Below are 15,504 nucleotides of genomic sequence, written 5' to 3'. Positions count from 1 at the left end.
CATGGTGTCACAGCTTTCAGACAGCCTTTTAGCTCCAAGGCCATGGAATCAGTGAGGTATGAGGAAAGTACCGAGCTATCAACATAAGCTGCAACCCCATTGGCTGGAATACTCATTCATGAGGGATAACTCCCATAAATGTACCTGCTTTGAACACTGCACTGCACTCACCATTTACTCTGATATATTCTGTGGGACAAGTAAGCTTTTTATTTGTGTCAGTCAAGTATGAAGTTTAAGGAAAAGAAAATGCCAAGCATGTTCAGGCGGAAAACAAAGAATGGGAATGAAGACAAACCTTTAATGAAAAACATAGAGCAGACAGATGGTAAGACACTCTTTTGTTATTTTTCTATAATAGACATTTATGAAAGTAATCATCTTTGCATTTGTCGAAAAAGCCAACATCTTTCCATTGGTATACAATGCAAGCATATTGTTTAAAGTTTTGCAGCAGTTTGTTTGGTGTCATGGTTTGATGAATCACATCTGTGTTTAGTGGTTAACTGTAGAGTCATGTGATACTCATTTTTTGTCTGTTTATTTTGGGTTAACTTTTCGGTTTAGTTTTTAAAATTTCTCAAAACACTATATTCATGAATGAATAATTCATGATTTGTAAAATAATATTCAAGATGTGTTACTTTCCACTTACATGTTCTCAAAACATGAAACCAAAATGAATGCAAAAATTACATTTCTATGAACTTGGCATGTACATTTTCTACCCCCCTTTTCTTAATCATGTACACTCTTATTTGTCAGTGAACCTTTTATCAGGGGAACAGGCATCTGAATACAGTTCACAGCAGTCTGGAGTTCCTGATCTCATTGCTCTAGATGTTGAAGCACATAACAAGAGAGTGCTTCATACTCTCAGAAAGATTCTGAGTGACCAATCAACCCCTGAGGACTTTGACCCTGCAGTTGAGGAGTTGAGCACGTTGAGCAAACTGAATAACAGCTACTCTCAAGACTGGCTTTGTGAGTACCTTCAGCAAATAGATCAGTTTGTGGAGAACCACTTTCCCACGCTGCCAGCAGAGGGACCACGAGGATCTCAGTTAGAGCAGATACAGGACTTTCTAAAGAGAACACAGAGCATGATATATGATGAGGTGCTTCGATTAACACCTGCACTAAAAGATGCTGGGCTACTAGATCATCTGATGGACAGTTACAGCCGTCACCTCTTTACCAACCTGGACCTGCTCCTAAAAAAAGATCTTTCAGCGAATGAAATCTTCAGCCTTCTACTGTGGGGAAAAGATGTTTTCTTCAGGTATAAAATTGATTGTTGTTTACTTTTCTGTAAATGTACATGTAATAAACAAATGAAGCAAGAACTATTGACAAATTAATTTATGTTACAGTTCAGACTCGCAGCATTTCTTCAGAGTGCACGACCCTCTGCTGTTGACGGGATGGTTTCAGAAAGCAACGGAGAAACTTCTGCCAAATCTGCAGGTCATGATATGCTCCATCTGTATTTGTTAAAAGTATTATCATTGTAATAGGCTAAAAAGAGTACCCGAAATAGCAAAACATTTAGGAATGACATAAAACGCTGTCCCACTTTAACTGTCACAGAATGACATCCACACGACTCTACAGAACATCCTGGACTATGATGAGCAACATAGACATAATGGAGACTCAATGGTTGAAGAAACTTTCATCAGTGTTCACTTAGATGTCACTCAGGTAAAGGAAACAATGTGTAATGCTAATTTTTCTTGGTATTAAAAAGAGGATTTTAAATGGTTTTAACGTTTGAGGTATTGCACACTTATTTTATGTTGTTATGTCTTTACAGTGTCTGAATGCTGTTATTCAGAGTTCTAAGGAATTTAGTCACACGCTGATGTGTACGGCACAAACGCTCTGCCTTAAAGAGCTTCATCGTTTTGTTCAGGAGTAAGTGTCTAAAATGTCTTCACATTATCAATGTATTTATTGTTATGCATATTTGTTTATTTTTTTCTTTATAAAAATATACCAAAGTATTATGAAAATTAATACAAACTTTTTCTTCAATTCTTCTATTCTATTTTTTTTTTTCTAGGTATGTGCATGCATAGAAAAAACGCCTGAAAAAAGAGCAACACCTGAAGAAAAATTATGTGCATCTGTTTTGGCTCATCAGCACCTGTAGGCAACTCAGGTGATATCTATTTTTAAAGATTAATAAATGTATACATTTATAAAACCTGTCAGTGTATAATTAACTGGCATTTCCCTGTGCATAATGTTCTGATTCATCCTGCATTAGATTCATAGGTTCATTTTGTCATAAAAAACAGCTTTATGCATATATTTATTTTGCTGTAGATTTTTTGCTCCTCAACTCAACAATCCGGATATAAACAACAGTGACGACTTCTCAAACATTATCTGCATGTTAGAGGAGATGGAGGATCACGTTCTGTCTATTGTACAGAAGATGATGAAACACGTAGCACAGGTAACATCATAAACAGTTTATGTACAGAAGGAAAGTTGAGGACTTTCCCAAATTCCAAAAAGGGAATGTCTCAGTCATTAATAGAGGTTAATGTTTCTTAGCTTACATACATGCCTATCAGATTTTTCAACAATGAAGTGGTAACCCTTTGTAATAAGATTGAGTTTGTTACGTAGTAAATCCATACGTATTATGAACTAACAATGAACTATACTTTTTAAACCTAGAGTTCAGTTTGTTTAATTTATTTATATAGCACATTTAATAACGACAGAGTGCTGCACAGAAAATTGAATTAAACTAATAACAATAAAACAAAAAGGATACAAGAAAACACAAAAAGTACACAACACTAAATTCACACAAAATAAAACTGTATACAGCAGTTACTCCAGTCCATAAGACTTTTTAAAAAGATATGTCTTAAGTAAAGATTTAAAAACCTGAACAGAAGTGGCCGATCTCAAGCAATAAGGCAAGTTATTCCACAACTGAGCAGCTGCCACCGAAAATGCACGATCCCTTTTAAGCGTTTCCTAGGTACAGACAGCAACAGAGTGTTTGATGACCTTAAAGGCCTGTCGATCTGATAATGGGAAAGAAGATCAGATGAGTAGTTTGGTGCCAAGCCTGTCAGGGACTTATAAACAAACAGTAATACCTTAAACTGGATTCTATACTCAATGGGGAGCGAGTGCAAACTATAGCCAAAACAGGTGTAATATTTTCCCTCTTCCTAGTCCTTGTTAAAAGTCTGGCTGCAGCATTTTGGACCAACTGAAGGTGAGACAAACAAGATTGAGTGACCCCTAAATATAGTGAATTACAATAGTCCAGTCTTGATGAAATGAATGCATGGATAACGTCCTCTAAATCCATGAATGAAAGAAAATATTTAATTTAGGCGATCCTCCTAAGCTGAAAAAAATGCTGATTTGACAACTGAGTTTAAATGTTCGTCAAATTTAAGTGCAGGGTCAAAAATAAATCCCAAATTTCTTGCGTCAATACCTACAGTGTTAGGTATAGGAACCAAGGTTTTTGAGAAGATATTGGCAGAACCCAGATGTCCAAAAACTAACATTTCAGTCTTAGAGTTATTTAATTGAAGGAAGTTATCCGCCATCCAACTTTTAACTTCACTCAAACAATCAAGTAATGACTGGAGATGAACTTTTCCACGACATTCTAATTTATTGAGATGCACCTGTATTCTCGTCAGACTTAACTGGTAGATAAAGCTGTATATCATCTACATAACAATGATATGAAATCTGATGCTTACGAAAAATATTGGCTAATAGAAGAAGATAGAGGGAAAACAAAACAGGGCCTAAAACGGATCCCTGTGGCACACCGCACGTACATGCAGCAGAGGAGGAAGTGAAGTTTTCAATTTCTACAGAAAACGTTCTCCCCTTGAGATAAGACACAAACCAGTTTAAAACTGTTCGCCTAATGCCGACATACTGCTCAAGACAAAATAGAGTGATCAATGGTGTCGAAGGCTGCACTTAGATCCAAGAGAACCAAAACGACACATTTTCCAGAATCAACAGCCAATAACAGGTCATTGAGTGATTAGAGGGATAATTATGGAAGAATTGTTGTTTAATGTTCATGATATATAATAAAGCCACTATGATGTAAAAAAAAAAAAAAAAGACACACTGTGTTTACGCACTCTAGAGGGCAGGGTTTTGCAGTTGTGTCCATTTATTTTTGCCATAGGTCTAAAAACCTGAAATTAACTGTGGTTTCTTTGTAAATGTACATTTCTAGGCCTTTTTAAGACATTATTTTAAAAAAGGAGGTGAGCAAATTCATGGGCTGACAGAGGCAATCCAAAAGCAATGTGCATCTCTGCCTCAGACTGATGTGGGAAAAGAGATTCAGGAGGTTGGTTCTGTGCCCAAATACCCAGTTGAAATCAGTTCTTCAAGAACAGAATTGTAGCTTTTCATAAACTTTCTCACTTATTCTCTGCTTCTCTGCCCCACTTTCTTTCTGACAGATCTTTGTGAATGTATCCTATGACTGTGTTTCCCGCGTGTATCTGAATTGCCTGACGAAGAGCAAGTTCAGACGGCTAGAGAGGAGATGGAGAAATGTTGGAGAAAGGATAAGCGAGGACATTCTCAGTTTACACAACACATTCACTGAACTGGTAAAAAAATAAATAAATCTGAAACATTTAATAAAATTATACTCATGAAGGTTACAAAAGGGGATTTTCATACTGATGCCAGAAGAACCATTTTTGGCACCTCAAAGAACCTTTCAGCGAACAAGTTTTAAAAGAACCATTTTTTTGTGTGTGTATGTGTAACGTGGGAGGCGTGACAACGGAGTTGAGGATCCAAATGCTGCTTTTATTCACAAGAGTGGTCAAAACAGGCAGGGTCAAACACCAGCAAACAGGTACAATCCAGGGCGAGACAAAAGAGTAATCCAATAAACAGTCCAAGGTCAAAAAACAAGAAGGTAAGGCAAGGAAACACGTAGACTCGGTACAGGCTAAACAATAATCAGCAATGTGTGTGTGGATGAGTGCAACCTTTATAGTGTCACTGATAGGAAACAGGTGTGGTGCAATAATGAGTTCCTAGGCAGGGGTTTATGGGGAATGGAGTCCGGAGAGAACAAAGACAAAACCCCTTATCGTGACAGTATGTGTGTGTGAAGAACTTTTTAATAATCTAAATAATCTTTTTCTACTATAAAGAACCTTGAAAGGTTCTATGGATGTTAAAGGTTTGTCATAGAACTATACATGACACTAAAGATTTATCTTTAAAACTGTACATTTGAGGGCTATTTTCCTGATGCATTTTGGCCTTTAAAAGTTCTTATCTTAAAATTTTATTATAGTAAATTTAATTACACTCATAATGGTGGTAAAAGGCCCAGTTTTATACATACATACATAAACACACATATGCTCCTTCAAGTATGTTCCTTCATGGTTTCCATTTACATCGGTTACATGAATAAAAACAACATGGGCAGAGGGAACTGATTTCTACCATTGCTTATTAAAGTAAATAATGCAATACCAACTAAATTATCCATACAGTGCCTTTAAGATGCTGAATTAAAAAGAACTTTGTCAGTGACAATCAATTCCCAAGAGTATGACTCATTTAACATTAGCCACAGCATCAATGCAATGCAGTATTTTCATAGACAATGTATCCAATGTATCTCTATTACAGAATGGCAGTGATGACCAGAGGAACCATCTCCTTCAGAGACTCAGTGAAGTTTTGCTTCACAGTGATGTAGAAGCACTGAAGATTACCTGTTGTGCTTTGTTCAGAGATTTCCCTCAGGAGAGGTAAACTTAGCCAATAACACTTAAATTAGTATATACTTTGTACACATAATGACAGGCCTGGAAATATTTGTTATAGTAGTATTTATGAGAGTATTCATGTTTATAAGAGTGATTTTGTTTTCATCAGACAGTGCAGTGAAGTCTTCTTCTCAATGTTTTGCAGTGAGCAGTATATACCTGGTCTGCTGCGCTGGAAGGGGGTGTTATCAGAGCGACAGGTGAGGGAAGTGTTGGATGTGAGCCGGGACATCGGCCTCGATCTGAAGCCTAGACGCATCACCTGTCAGCCTCTGAAGGGACTTTGCTGTTGTCTTTGATATGAATAACAACATCAGCCAGAATTGTAAAACCTTTGTTTACAAGTTTAATTCAATGGCATGACTGTTTTGTAACATTCGGTTATGAATGTTAGTTGTTTATACAGGTATATTTATATTTTCATCAGATACAGTATTTGTTTGTATCTAATGTCCTTTTGATTTTACATGAAAATCTGGACAACTTGAGAAACATTAATTACCTTTTTGGTATGTTTTTTCTATGACAGTATAATTTTCACAGAGTTATTCATTTTGGCTGCTACCGTTTTCATTGTTACAAAATTGGGTAACACTTTATTTTAAGGTGTCCTTGTGACACGTTACATGTACTTACTATTATAATAACAATAAATTATGCATAATTGCATGCAAGTAACCCTAAACCTAATCCTAACCCTAACCATATAGTAAGTACATGTAGTTAATTAATATTACTCAGTACTTAAATGTATAATTACACTGTAACAAGGACACCTTAAAATAAAGTGTATCCCAAAATTGTAACAAAATGTCCAGCTATGAACTTAAAATACTGTTGTATTATTAATATTTATATTGGTTGTAATTAATTTGATTCTTATTTAATAGAACACAGTGTTTCTTTTATGTATGAATATTTTATCATACAAGAGTCAGTGGTACTGTAAAACAAGTAACTTTAAATGTATAACAAGTGTTTTTTTGTTTTATCATTTTTTTCGTTTGTATGGCTGATTGACTGTTATTTTTCAAGGATAGGAAGCAGGAGGTAAAAACATGAACACTACAACTACATCCTGTGTTCCTGTAGAGGATGTAGCTTGTCGGGGAATCTTCCTTAACAGACTCTTTCAGGAACTACACATGTATTGTGACAGCAGGTGTGTTTCCGAAGTGTAACTTGAACCTATCACACCATATCCTGTTTGTAGACGCCTGTTACGGGCACTCCCATAATCCAGTAATCACCACACAAAGCGGCAAATAAACTTAAAATGTGTGTACTGGAATTATTTGATGCTGATAAAAAGACACAGTTACCATAAATTCTTTGAGGTTTATTTTTCATAATCCACATTAAACTGGAAAGTAAAAAACAGACAAATTTCAAAGGAGTAACACAAAAAGTAAAAATGGTGATTTCAATTTTATTCACAAAGAATTTCAGTATGTACAAAATGATTGCAAAATGCCTGAGCAGGAGCAATTTTACAAAAGCAGGTAAATGAACACAAGCAATGTTATCAAGCAAAATTCATTTGATCCTCACTGTGGAAAAGAAGCTCCTGCTAAACTGGAGTGCGTCCTGCTTTTCACTGAACTGATTCTGACTGCAAGTGACGCTCTTCAGGATCATCTTGAGGTCTGATGGAGAAAGATTTCCTTTGAGTCTCAGCCAAGCAGAAATATGACGCTCACTGTAACAAGAACACAGACATGAGAAAATTGCAGTGGTCGTTGTTTTGCATAAATAATTGCACAGCAGAAAATACCATACCTGAGATCAGGGTAAAGCTTCATCAGAGTTACCAACTCTAACTTTATGCTGTCTGGATCCTGTAGTTGCAGCAGACCCGCTAAATTGGGAAGAATGTCTTTCAACCAATCCAAATTTGATCCCTGTGATAATGAATAAATGAGGATTTGAATATTAGACAATGCCTTATTATTAAAAAGTAATCATAAAATTGGTTTCCTAAGACATTATTTGTGTAATTTTTGCATATTAAAGTGGGGTAAAAGACAGTATTTGAACAAAACGATGACCTTTAAGTAGGACATATGTACTTACAGCTGCAGTGAAGTATGTATGTATGCATTCACTGTTTATGCAGAGTGATGATGCTGCCATCTGTTGCTGTGCTTTATTTGAAAGTTTGATCTTTTGCTTCATCATTTTCCGTACATATTCGGCTAGAAACTCCTTATGCATCCCACCCAGTAGCTCCTATTCATTAAATCAATCAATCAATCAATCTGAAATGGAATAATTAATTACTCAACAAATCAATCTATTTGTTTGACATATGTTTATACCTGGCAACACATTTTGTCCCAGTTGATGAATTTCTGAATATGTCTGTCCAGCTTTGCCAGCAGCTCTTCACATACACCTTCACTGTGCTTGAGCCACTCGCTGGAACCCACCTTCCTGTACAAGTCCTGCAGGAACACATGCATTGACCTGTTTATTTTAATGCATATGAACTCAGATGCAGGATCTGGTCATGATCTGGATCTGCTCAAGCAACCGTTTAGCTGATTCTCTCATATGAACTAAACAAGCAGTTCATAAAAGGTAATAGTTTGGCTTTTTATATACAGTGGAAGAATTAGGACATGGCAGCCAACTGCTCACATGAGTGTGTTCACTGCCAAGACAAACCTCAATGAGGGTTTCTGAAAACAATGAAAATCTATTGTGCTGGTCTAGATTAGGGTCTGGTTTATTTATAGCCTTAATTAAATAGGAGTGTTTTGATAAAGCTAGTGGAAAACTGTAAATATTAAAATACATATACATTATTGGGGTCAGTGGTGTGAAAATATGATTTCTTGAAAGTTCAGTAGATACTTATAAACTATATACATATTTTAATATTTACTACCATTAAAAAAGTTTGGAATTAAAAAAAAAAAAATTATAATTTTTATTCAGCAAGGATGAATTAAATTAATCAAAAGTGAAAGTAAAGACATTTATAATTTTTCCCAATATGCCTATTACATATAAATGCTGTTCTGAACTTCCTATTCATAAAATAATCTTTTTAATGGAATTGTATATGTTTATACATTATAAAAATACTAATAATCAAATATATACTCTCTCTCTCTCTCTCTCTCTCTCTCTCTCTCTATATATATATATATATATATGCATACATGCATACATACACTATGTATTACTGAATAAAAACAATTAAAAAGATGTACAGTACATGAAGCACATTTTAGGTCAAATAACTCCCATGGCAGAAGTTGAACATCAACATTCACAGCACTCTTGAAATTCATATTCTAAAAGTTTGACAGAACATTGGTCAAAAATACGTTTGTTTTTGTTAGTTTTTTTGTTTCATTACATAATAGTGAAAGTAGCAAAATGTTGCTTTTACCTTAAGTTCCCTATGCATATTAGAAGTAAAGTAACAGTGGCTGCTTTCTGTCATGGTAGCCAATAACGAGAGACAATCAGTTTTGATATCTTCAGGGAACAGATGTGCATTCTTTGTAATATAGTCCCTGTGGGAAAAAAAACAAAAACAATTTCAACACAAATTCAGAAAGGTTTGATTTGATGTTTTAGCTGAATAAAAGGGACATGCACCTGCACTGTATGAGGCATGAGAGGTTGACCATCAAAACGGCCTCAGTGTTGGTCTGCCTGCTCCTCATGACCTTGTCATGAAATGTTTTGTAACTGTGGGATGGAACTGAATTAATTATAATTATCTGTGTAAAATATTTAGAAGTACAGACTTAAAGCAAGAATGATAAAAAAGGATGGTATTTTGGGAAATGAATCAGTTAAATAACTTAGAGTTACTCACTCTGTCAGAAAATGTCTCATCTGGCATATGATCCTCTGTGCTTTTGCCTCTTTGCCTAGCACGTGCTGAGCACACACTACATGTTTATGAAAGCACTAAGAAAAGTATGGGGGGGGGGATTAGTTTTCCTCCAGAAATCCATTATTTGATTAAGGTAAAGAATGGTTTACTTTTCCCCTTTTTAATTACCTCGATGATATCAATGGCCTGATCACAGCAGTACACCTGGTCTCTCAGTTGTGGAAGTTCTCCTTCCTTCCAGGCTGTTTCTTCTCTGTCCAGAATTTTGTGAAGGCATGTGCTCAACTCCGTCTAGTGAACAATGTGAGAAAATTAAAACTCAAGCTTTTTGCTGGAAGCACATCTAAGGCAAGACGTTGTGTTTTCAAAATTTTGAGATTTTTGACTATTTTGCTTCTCTTAAACTAAGGAAAGAAAACGTATATAATACACTTCTAAGTGCTTATTGTATTGCACTTTATCTATTTGCATCTGTAGTTTGCATCTAAGTCTTTAAAGGCCTCTTTTCTGCTCTGAGCCAGAAATCTCCACTTCATTAGTACTTACACTAAGCTTTACAGTATATATATATATATATATATATATGGCTTCATTCATGCAAATGTATGCATGTTTCAATTAAAATGCTCTATTTGCATATCTAAGCATAACATTATAGAAAACTGTAAAACAAATGTAATGTCTTAATGCAATTAATTAGCTGGGGAAGTATCTATTATTGAAAACTCACTTTACCCTGTTTAACTATGGTGTCTAGGCTTAAAGTGACATAAAACAGAGATGTGTTAAAGATATCATAAAGCATCAAACCTCCTTTGTGATCAAAAACTGCTGTTCCAGTGGTGCAATCATGTCTTCAGGAAGCAGCGGATCAAGCTTTGTGTGATCGATCACATCTTTTATCTTTCCACTGTTTAGAATACTGTAAACAAAGAAAGACAAATTATATTACTCTGAAAAACTGTATCACAACCCAGAGGAAAGAAAAATCAGCATTTGAAGCAATAGTTCACCCAAAAATGACAATGCTGTCATCATTTACACACCATCATGTCATTCAAAATCTGTTGTTTTGACTGACTTTCTTCCAAAAGAATACTAGGCCACACTCACTTTCATTATATGGACGGAAAAAAATACAGATTTGGAATGACATGATGGTGTATAAATGAAGACAGAATATTAATGTTTAGGGTGAACTTTCCTTTTAAAATATTTTAATATCTAATAACCAATTTATGAACCAAATTATCAATAATTATCTCATTAGTTTCCATTCTTATTTTTAACCAAGTAGTTCAAAGAGAAATCGAATTAAATCTAACTGCAAAAAGGCAGTTTTCTCAGAGAATTTCTTAAGCCTGTTGTTTTGCTCAGAGTAAAATAAAATAACACTCACAGGAACATGGTGCATGCAGGGTCATTACATGTATATACTATGTAATAAAACAGTATAGTATCATTAGCTTCTCTTACTTGGGGTAATCCTGGTTCACCCACTGCAATAAAAGTATGCAGTCCTTGTCGCACAATGTGTACTCTGCGACTTCTCTCAGTCTTGCACTGAAGGTCTTATGGTACAGTGTGGCATAAAACTGGCACACATTCTCCTGTTCTGGGTAGCAGCTGCTCACCCATGTCACAACTTTCAGTAAGTCTTCTTTCAGTCGTTTCGCGTTGCAAATGATCGATTGCTGCAAGGAAGAATGTATCTCAACACTTGAGTCTGACTGCGCTTCTTCCATCCTCCTCTGAACAAGTCGCTCCAGCAGAGCCTCGTGGTTCTGTTTACACCTCCTCGGTCTCCATGATGGGCGTTCCTTTTCTTGAAACCCTTTCCAGCGCATGTCCTGCTCCTCCTCCTGCAGTATGGCTTGGACTGCTCCTTTCAGTAACTCCTGCTCCTCAAGACTCTGGAGGTCGAGGGAGTTTTCCAGCGTCTGCATCACCGACTCCATCCAGTCCTCGTAGTCTTTTGCTAGTCTAGCCTCTGAATCTTCCTCTTCCTCCACCAGCTTCATTTTGGATCCAATCCCATCCTGCTTCAACTCAAACAGACGGTCTTCTCGGGTGATCAGCTGTTTCCCTGCATCCACAAAGCGGCATGCTTGGAGATTCTGCTTAAAAGTGGGGACCGCTGTAGAGAAGAGGGGAAAAAATATGCTTTTCTTACTGTGCACAAGCAAGGTTTGATTTTATCATTTAAAAAAAACAACATTCATACACTCTAAAAAAAGGTTCTTTACATGCAGTAATGGTTTTATTTAGAACCAGCATTCTGAAGAACCCTTTCATGCTGAAATGGTTCTTTGTGCTAGAGTTTAGGGTTCTTTATTCCCGCCCTTTTGTTTTTCAAATCTGTAACTGTCAAAGCTCATCATTACTGATTTTCTGGAATTCTTGATCCAACTACAGACTGTCAACACACTCTCAACGGGTAAATGATTTCATTCTTTTGCAGCTCTGCTAAGCTGTAGAAACTTCTCTCCTCTTCTCCACTAAGTAGGTAAAAGCGACAATGAATTTTAAATTCATATTGTTCGATTTTTTTAATTATTACTTGGCTTTGTGTATAAACATACCCAGTCACAATAAATATTAAAACTATCCCATGACTTTATATCACTTTTTTCTTTTAAGATTGTGAAGGGCTCACAAACTGTCCATTTTTGCTTTTGGACTTCATAAACACAATTGTTTTTATACAAACACATGGACACACTGTAACTCTAAACTCAATTGTGTATTTCAGATGTATTACATCCCACAACCTCATCATCTTTAGAGAAAAATCGCTACTTAATCACACCAAAATGATGGACTTAAAGGCATCATATTGATTGGATTGTGATTGTTTCACTGAAACTTGGTCTTCATCACATCTATTTTTTGTTCTTATTTTGTGTTTTATTTATTTATGAATGTATTCATGTTCAGTGTCAATTGTCATTCATTAATCTATTCAGCTAATAACTGTTAAGAGCACATTACAGTTATTATATGTTCCTGTGGTTCAGTGGTAGAGCACTGCGTTAGCAGCGCAAAAGGTCGTGGGTTCGATTCCCAGGGAACACACATACTGGTAAAAAATGTGTACCCTGAATGTACTGTCAGTAGCTATAAGACCAGGCAGATAGAGGGGTAAAAACAATATTAATAAATAATATATACAAAAGGGTTCTGCTATTGTTACAAGCCGAAGAACCGCCTTCATAAACATAATTGTTTTTACACAAACACATGGACACACTGTAACTCTAAACTCAATTGTGTATTTCAGATGTATTACATCCCACAACCTCATCATCTTTAGAGAAAAATCGCTACTTAATCACACCAAAATGATGGACTTAAAGGCATCATATTGATTGGATTGTGATTGTTTCACTGAAACTTGGTCTTCATCACATCTATTTTTTGTTCTTATTTTGTGTTTTATTTATTTATGAATGTATTCATGTTCAGTGTCAATTGTCATTCATTAATCTATTCAGCTAATAACTGTTAAGAGCACATTACAGTTATTATATGTTCCTGTGGTTCAGTGGTAGAGCACTGCGTTAGCAGCGCAAAAGGTTGTGGGTTCGATTCCCAGGGAACACACATACTGGTAAAAAATGTGTACCCTGAATGTACTGTCAGTAGCTATAAGACCAGGCAGATAGAGGGGTAAAAACAATATTAATAAATAATATATACAAAAGGGTTCTGCTATTGTTACAAGCCGAAGAACCCTTTTCTGGTACTGTTTAGAACCATTTTTCTTAAGAGTGTATATACAGTATGATGCAATGTATATCGAAAAAAGTAAGATTTCCATGGAGCTTACATGTATAGTCTAGTTAGGATATGACTGTAAAAACATTGTCATTGTCAGTGATGAAATTCAAATAAATTATCAGTAACAATATTGACAGTGACTGATTTTACTTAAATATAAATACGTTTATAACAACGTTAATATACATTTACACAATATTACACTTAAGATTCTTAAGTGGGTTGAAGTGTTTTTACAGTGAAATTACAATTTACAGTGAAATTATTTACTGCTGATTCCATAATATATATATTCTTTGTCTTTCAGTACACAAAATGTTGAAATGACACAGCTGAACACCCCTAAAAGTATTTCATAGATTAGAGAACACATATTCACTATTCACTAAGCTTTCCCCTCAATAAACTCCTAATTTGCTGTTATTGATAGTAAGTAAAGTAGTTGCTGTAGTCGTTATGTTTAGGAATTGGGTTAAAATATGGTCATGCATTAATGTGCTTTATACTTGCTAATAAACAGCCAATATGCTAGTAATATGCACGCAAATAAGCAACTATTTAATAGTGAATAGTGTTCCAAAATCTAAAATGTTACAAGGAGATCTAATAAGCATTAAGTCTTCCTACCTGGAATATTGTTCTTTTTGGGATGCCGTGTAAAAATGTTTAGCATTCTGAGCTTTTTTGTCATTTCTTCTGAGGACGAAAAAAAACTGAATTTCAATTCGATCTTCTTTCATTCACTTTGAATTAAACGATTTGAGGAAATAACGGACCTAGTTTTATAGGCTTCAAGAGCGCGAGCGTGTAGTTGGGGCGGAGCATATCTGGCAACATCACAGTTCATCCCATACAACCCTCTCCATCTATCATTGGCTCAGAGATGTGTAGAGGGCAAGGCAAGTTTATTTATATAGCAGTAAGAAACATAAACAGACATGAGACAATAAATAAAGATGAACGTCTTGCTTTCTTCTTGATTAAGGTTCTCGATTGTTTAGAATAATTTAATTGATAGTTTGCACTATTAAAGCGGCTAACAAAGTAACATGGAGATTATCCTACTATATGTAGCCTATATCCTGTTACATTTACGAAAAAAAAAAAAAAAAACAGTCGGCTGTGGTTGCCACAAAATCACTGTAAAAATAAAATAAAATAAATGAATGAATGACATTGTGACATTGTCTCAGGTATTATTGGTGCCCGTTATAACCTTATATTTCATTAAATAAATAATGTTAATTAAATTTCATTAAATAAATAAGTTAAATAAGCCTAATGTAAACACTAAGCTCCGTGAACTACCAAAATCATATTTTTACCTTAGCATTTAGGATAATCACCAAACATTTGGTGTAGAAACGATTTTCAATCAGAAATTGCAAGTACATTTCACAGTTAATTACAAAGAGACAGCAAGTAACACACTGAAATAAACTAGACATTTTTGAAGAAGAAAACTGAAATAGTATTTTCTTGTAAAACATACTCCAATAATCTGCTTTATTTACACCTTCTTCTTTTTTTACAGCCACATGAAAGATACATGATGAATCAGTGTTCACAGTGATCTCTGAATAAAAATAGACAATAAACATAACATAAAATGTAACATATTTTATGTGAGGATAAAAATGAGAAGAAACAAAGATTTTTCATATAAAATATCATATGTGATGTCTCACTCAGGGACTTCTATTGGAACCTACAACCACATTTCCTTTAAATATATTAGCCTATATTATAAAAAGTATATACTTTCTCTCTTACTTTTATTCCAGTTTACTTCTGAAACAAGATTGCAGTACTGAAAGTACAGTTGATTATGATTAATTGCTTGTGATGTTCCTCATTTGTAAGGATAAAAGTGCCTGCTAAATGTAAATGTACTACTATACTGCTCTTTTTATAGTGTTCATCCAACAGAGATTTAATGGCGGACATGCTTCCTGTCCGCTGTGTTCTCATGTAGCTCTAAAACATTGTCCTGTGGTAGTATGCTTAAACACATAACATAACATGAACACATTCACACATTTCCCTTTC

General features: G+C 35.2%; 1 protein-coding gene and 1 pseudogene across 1 annotated transcript; one reads left to right on the top strand and one right to left on the bottom strand.

Moving 5' to 3' along the window:
• Window positions 1–228: 228 nt before the first annotated feature.
• LOC107721210 (uncharacterized) lies at window positions 229–6,118 on the top strand (annotated as a pseudogene).
• Window positions 6,119–7,241: 1,123 nt separating this feature from the next.
• LOC107721214 (tumor necrosis factor alpha-induced protein 2-like) lies at window positions 7,242–14,191 on the bottom strand. Its single transcript, XM_016529109.1, has 11 exons — window positions 14,083–14,191; window positions 11,152–11,812; window positions 10,486–10,597; window positions 9,844–9,966; window positions 9,655–9,749; window positions 9,432–9,524; window positions 9,220–9,346; window positions 8,138–8,263; window positions 7,893–8,048; window positions 7,599–7,720; window positions 7,242–7,518 (listed from the first exon to the last, which is right to left on the bottom strand). The coding sequence occupies exons 1-11, from the start codon at window positions 14,144–14,146 to the stop codon at window positions 7,356–7,358; spliced, it is 1,842 nt and encodes a 613-aa protein (XP_016384595.1). The 5' UTR covers window positions 14,147–14,191; the 3' UTR covers window positions 7,242–7,355.
• Window positions 14,192–15,504: the final 1,313 nt, after the last annotated feature.

Source organism: Sinocyclocheilus rhinocerous, unplaced genomic scaffold, assembly GCF_001515625.1.
Source record: "Sinocyclocheilus rhinocerous isolate Xijiao unplaced genomic scaffold, SAMN03320098_v1.1 scaffold214, whole genome shotgun sequence".
NCBI classification, from domain to species: Eukaryota; Metazoa; Chordata; class Actinopteri; order Cypriniformes; family Cyprinidae; genus Sinocyclocheilus; species Sinocyclocheilus rhinocerous.
Note: the sequence above shows the minus strand (reverse complement) of the source record. Positions and strands in the feature narration are given on the sequence as shown.

Coding starts and splice junctions, on each gene's coding strand:
- LOC107721214 (XM_016529109.1), bottom strand. CDS start 14,146: ATGACAAAAAAGCTCAGAATGCTAAACATTTTTACACGGCATCCCAAA. Junction 10,598..11,151: donor GTGAACCAGGATTACCCCAA/GTAAGAGAAGCT, acceptor CTTTGTTTACAG/TATTCTAAACAGTGGAAAGA. Junction 9,750..9,843: donor AGGCCATTGATATCATCGAG/GTAATTAAAAAG, acceptor TACTTTTCTTAG/TGCTTTCATAAACATGTAGT.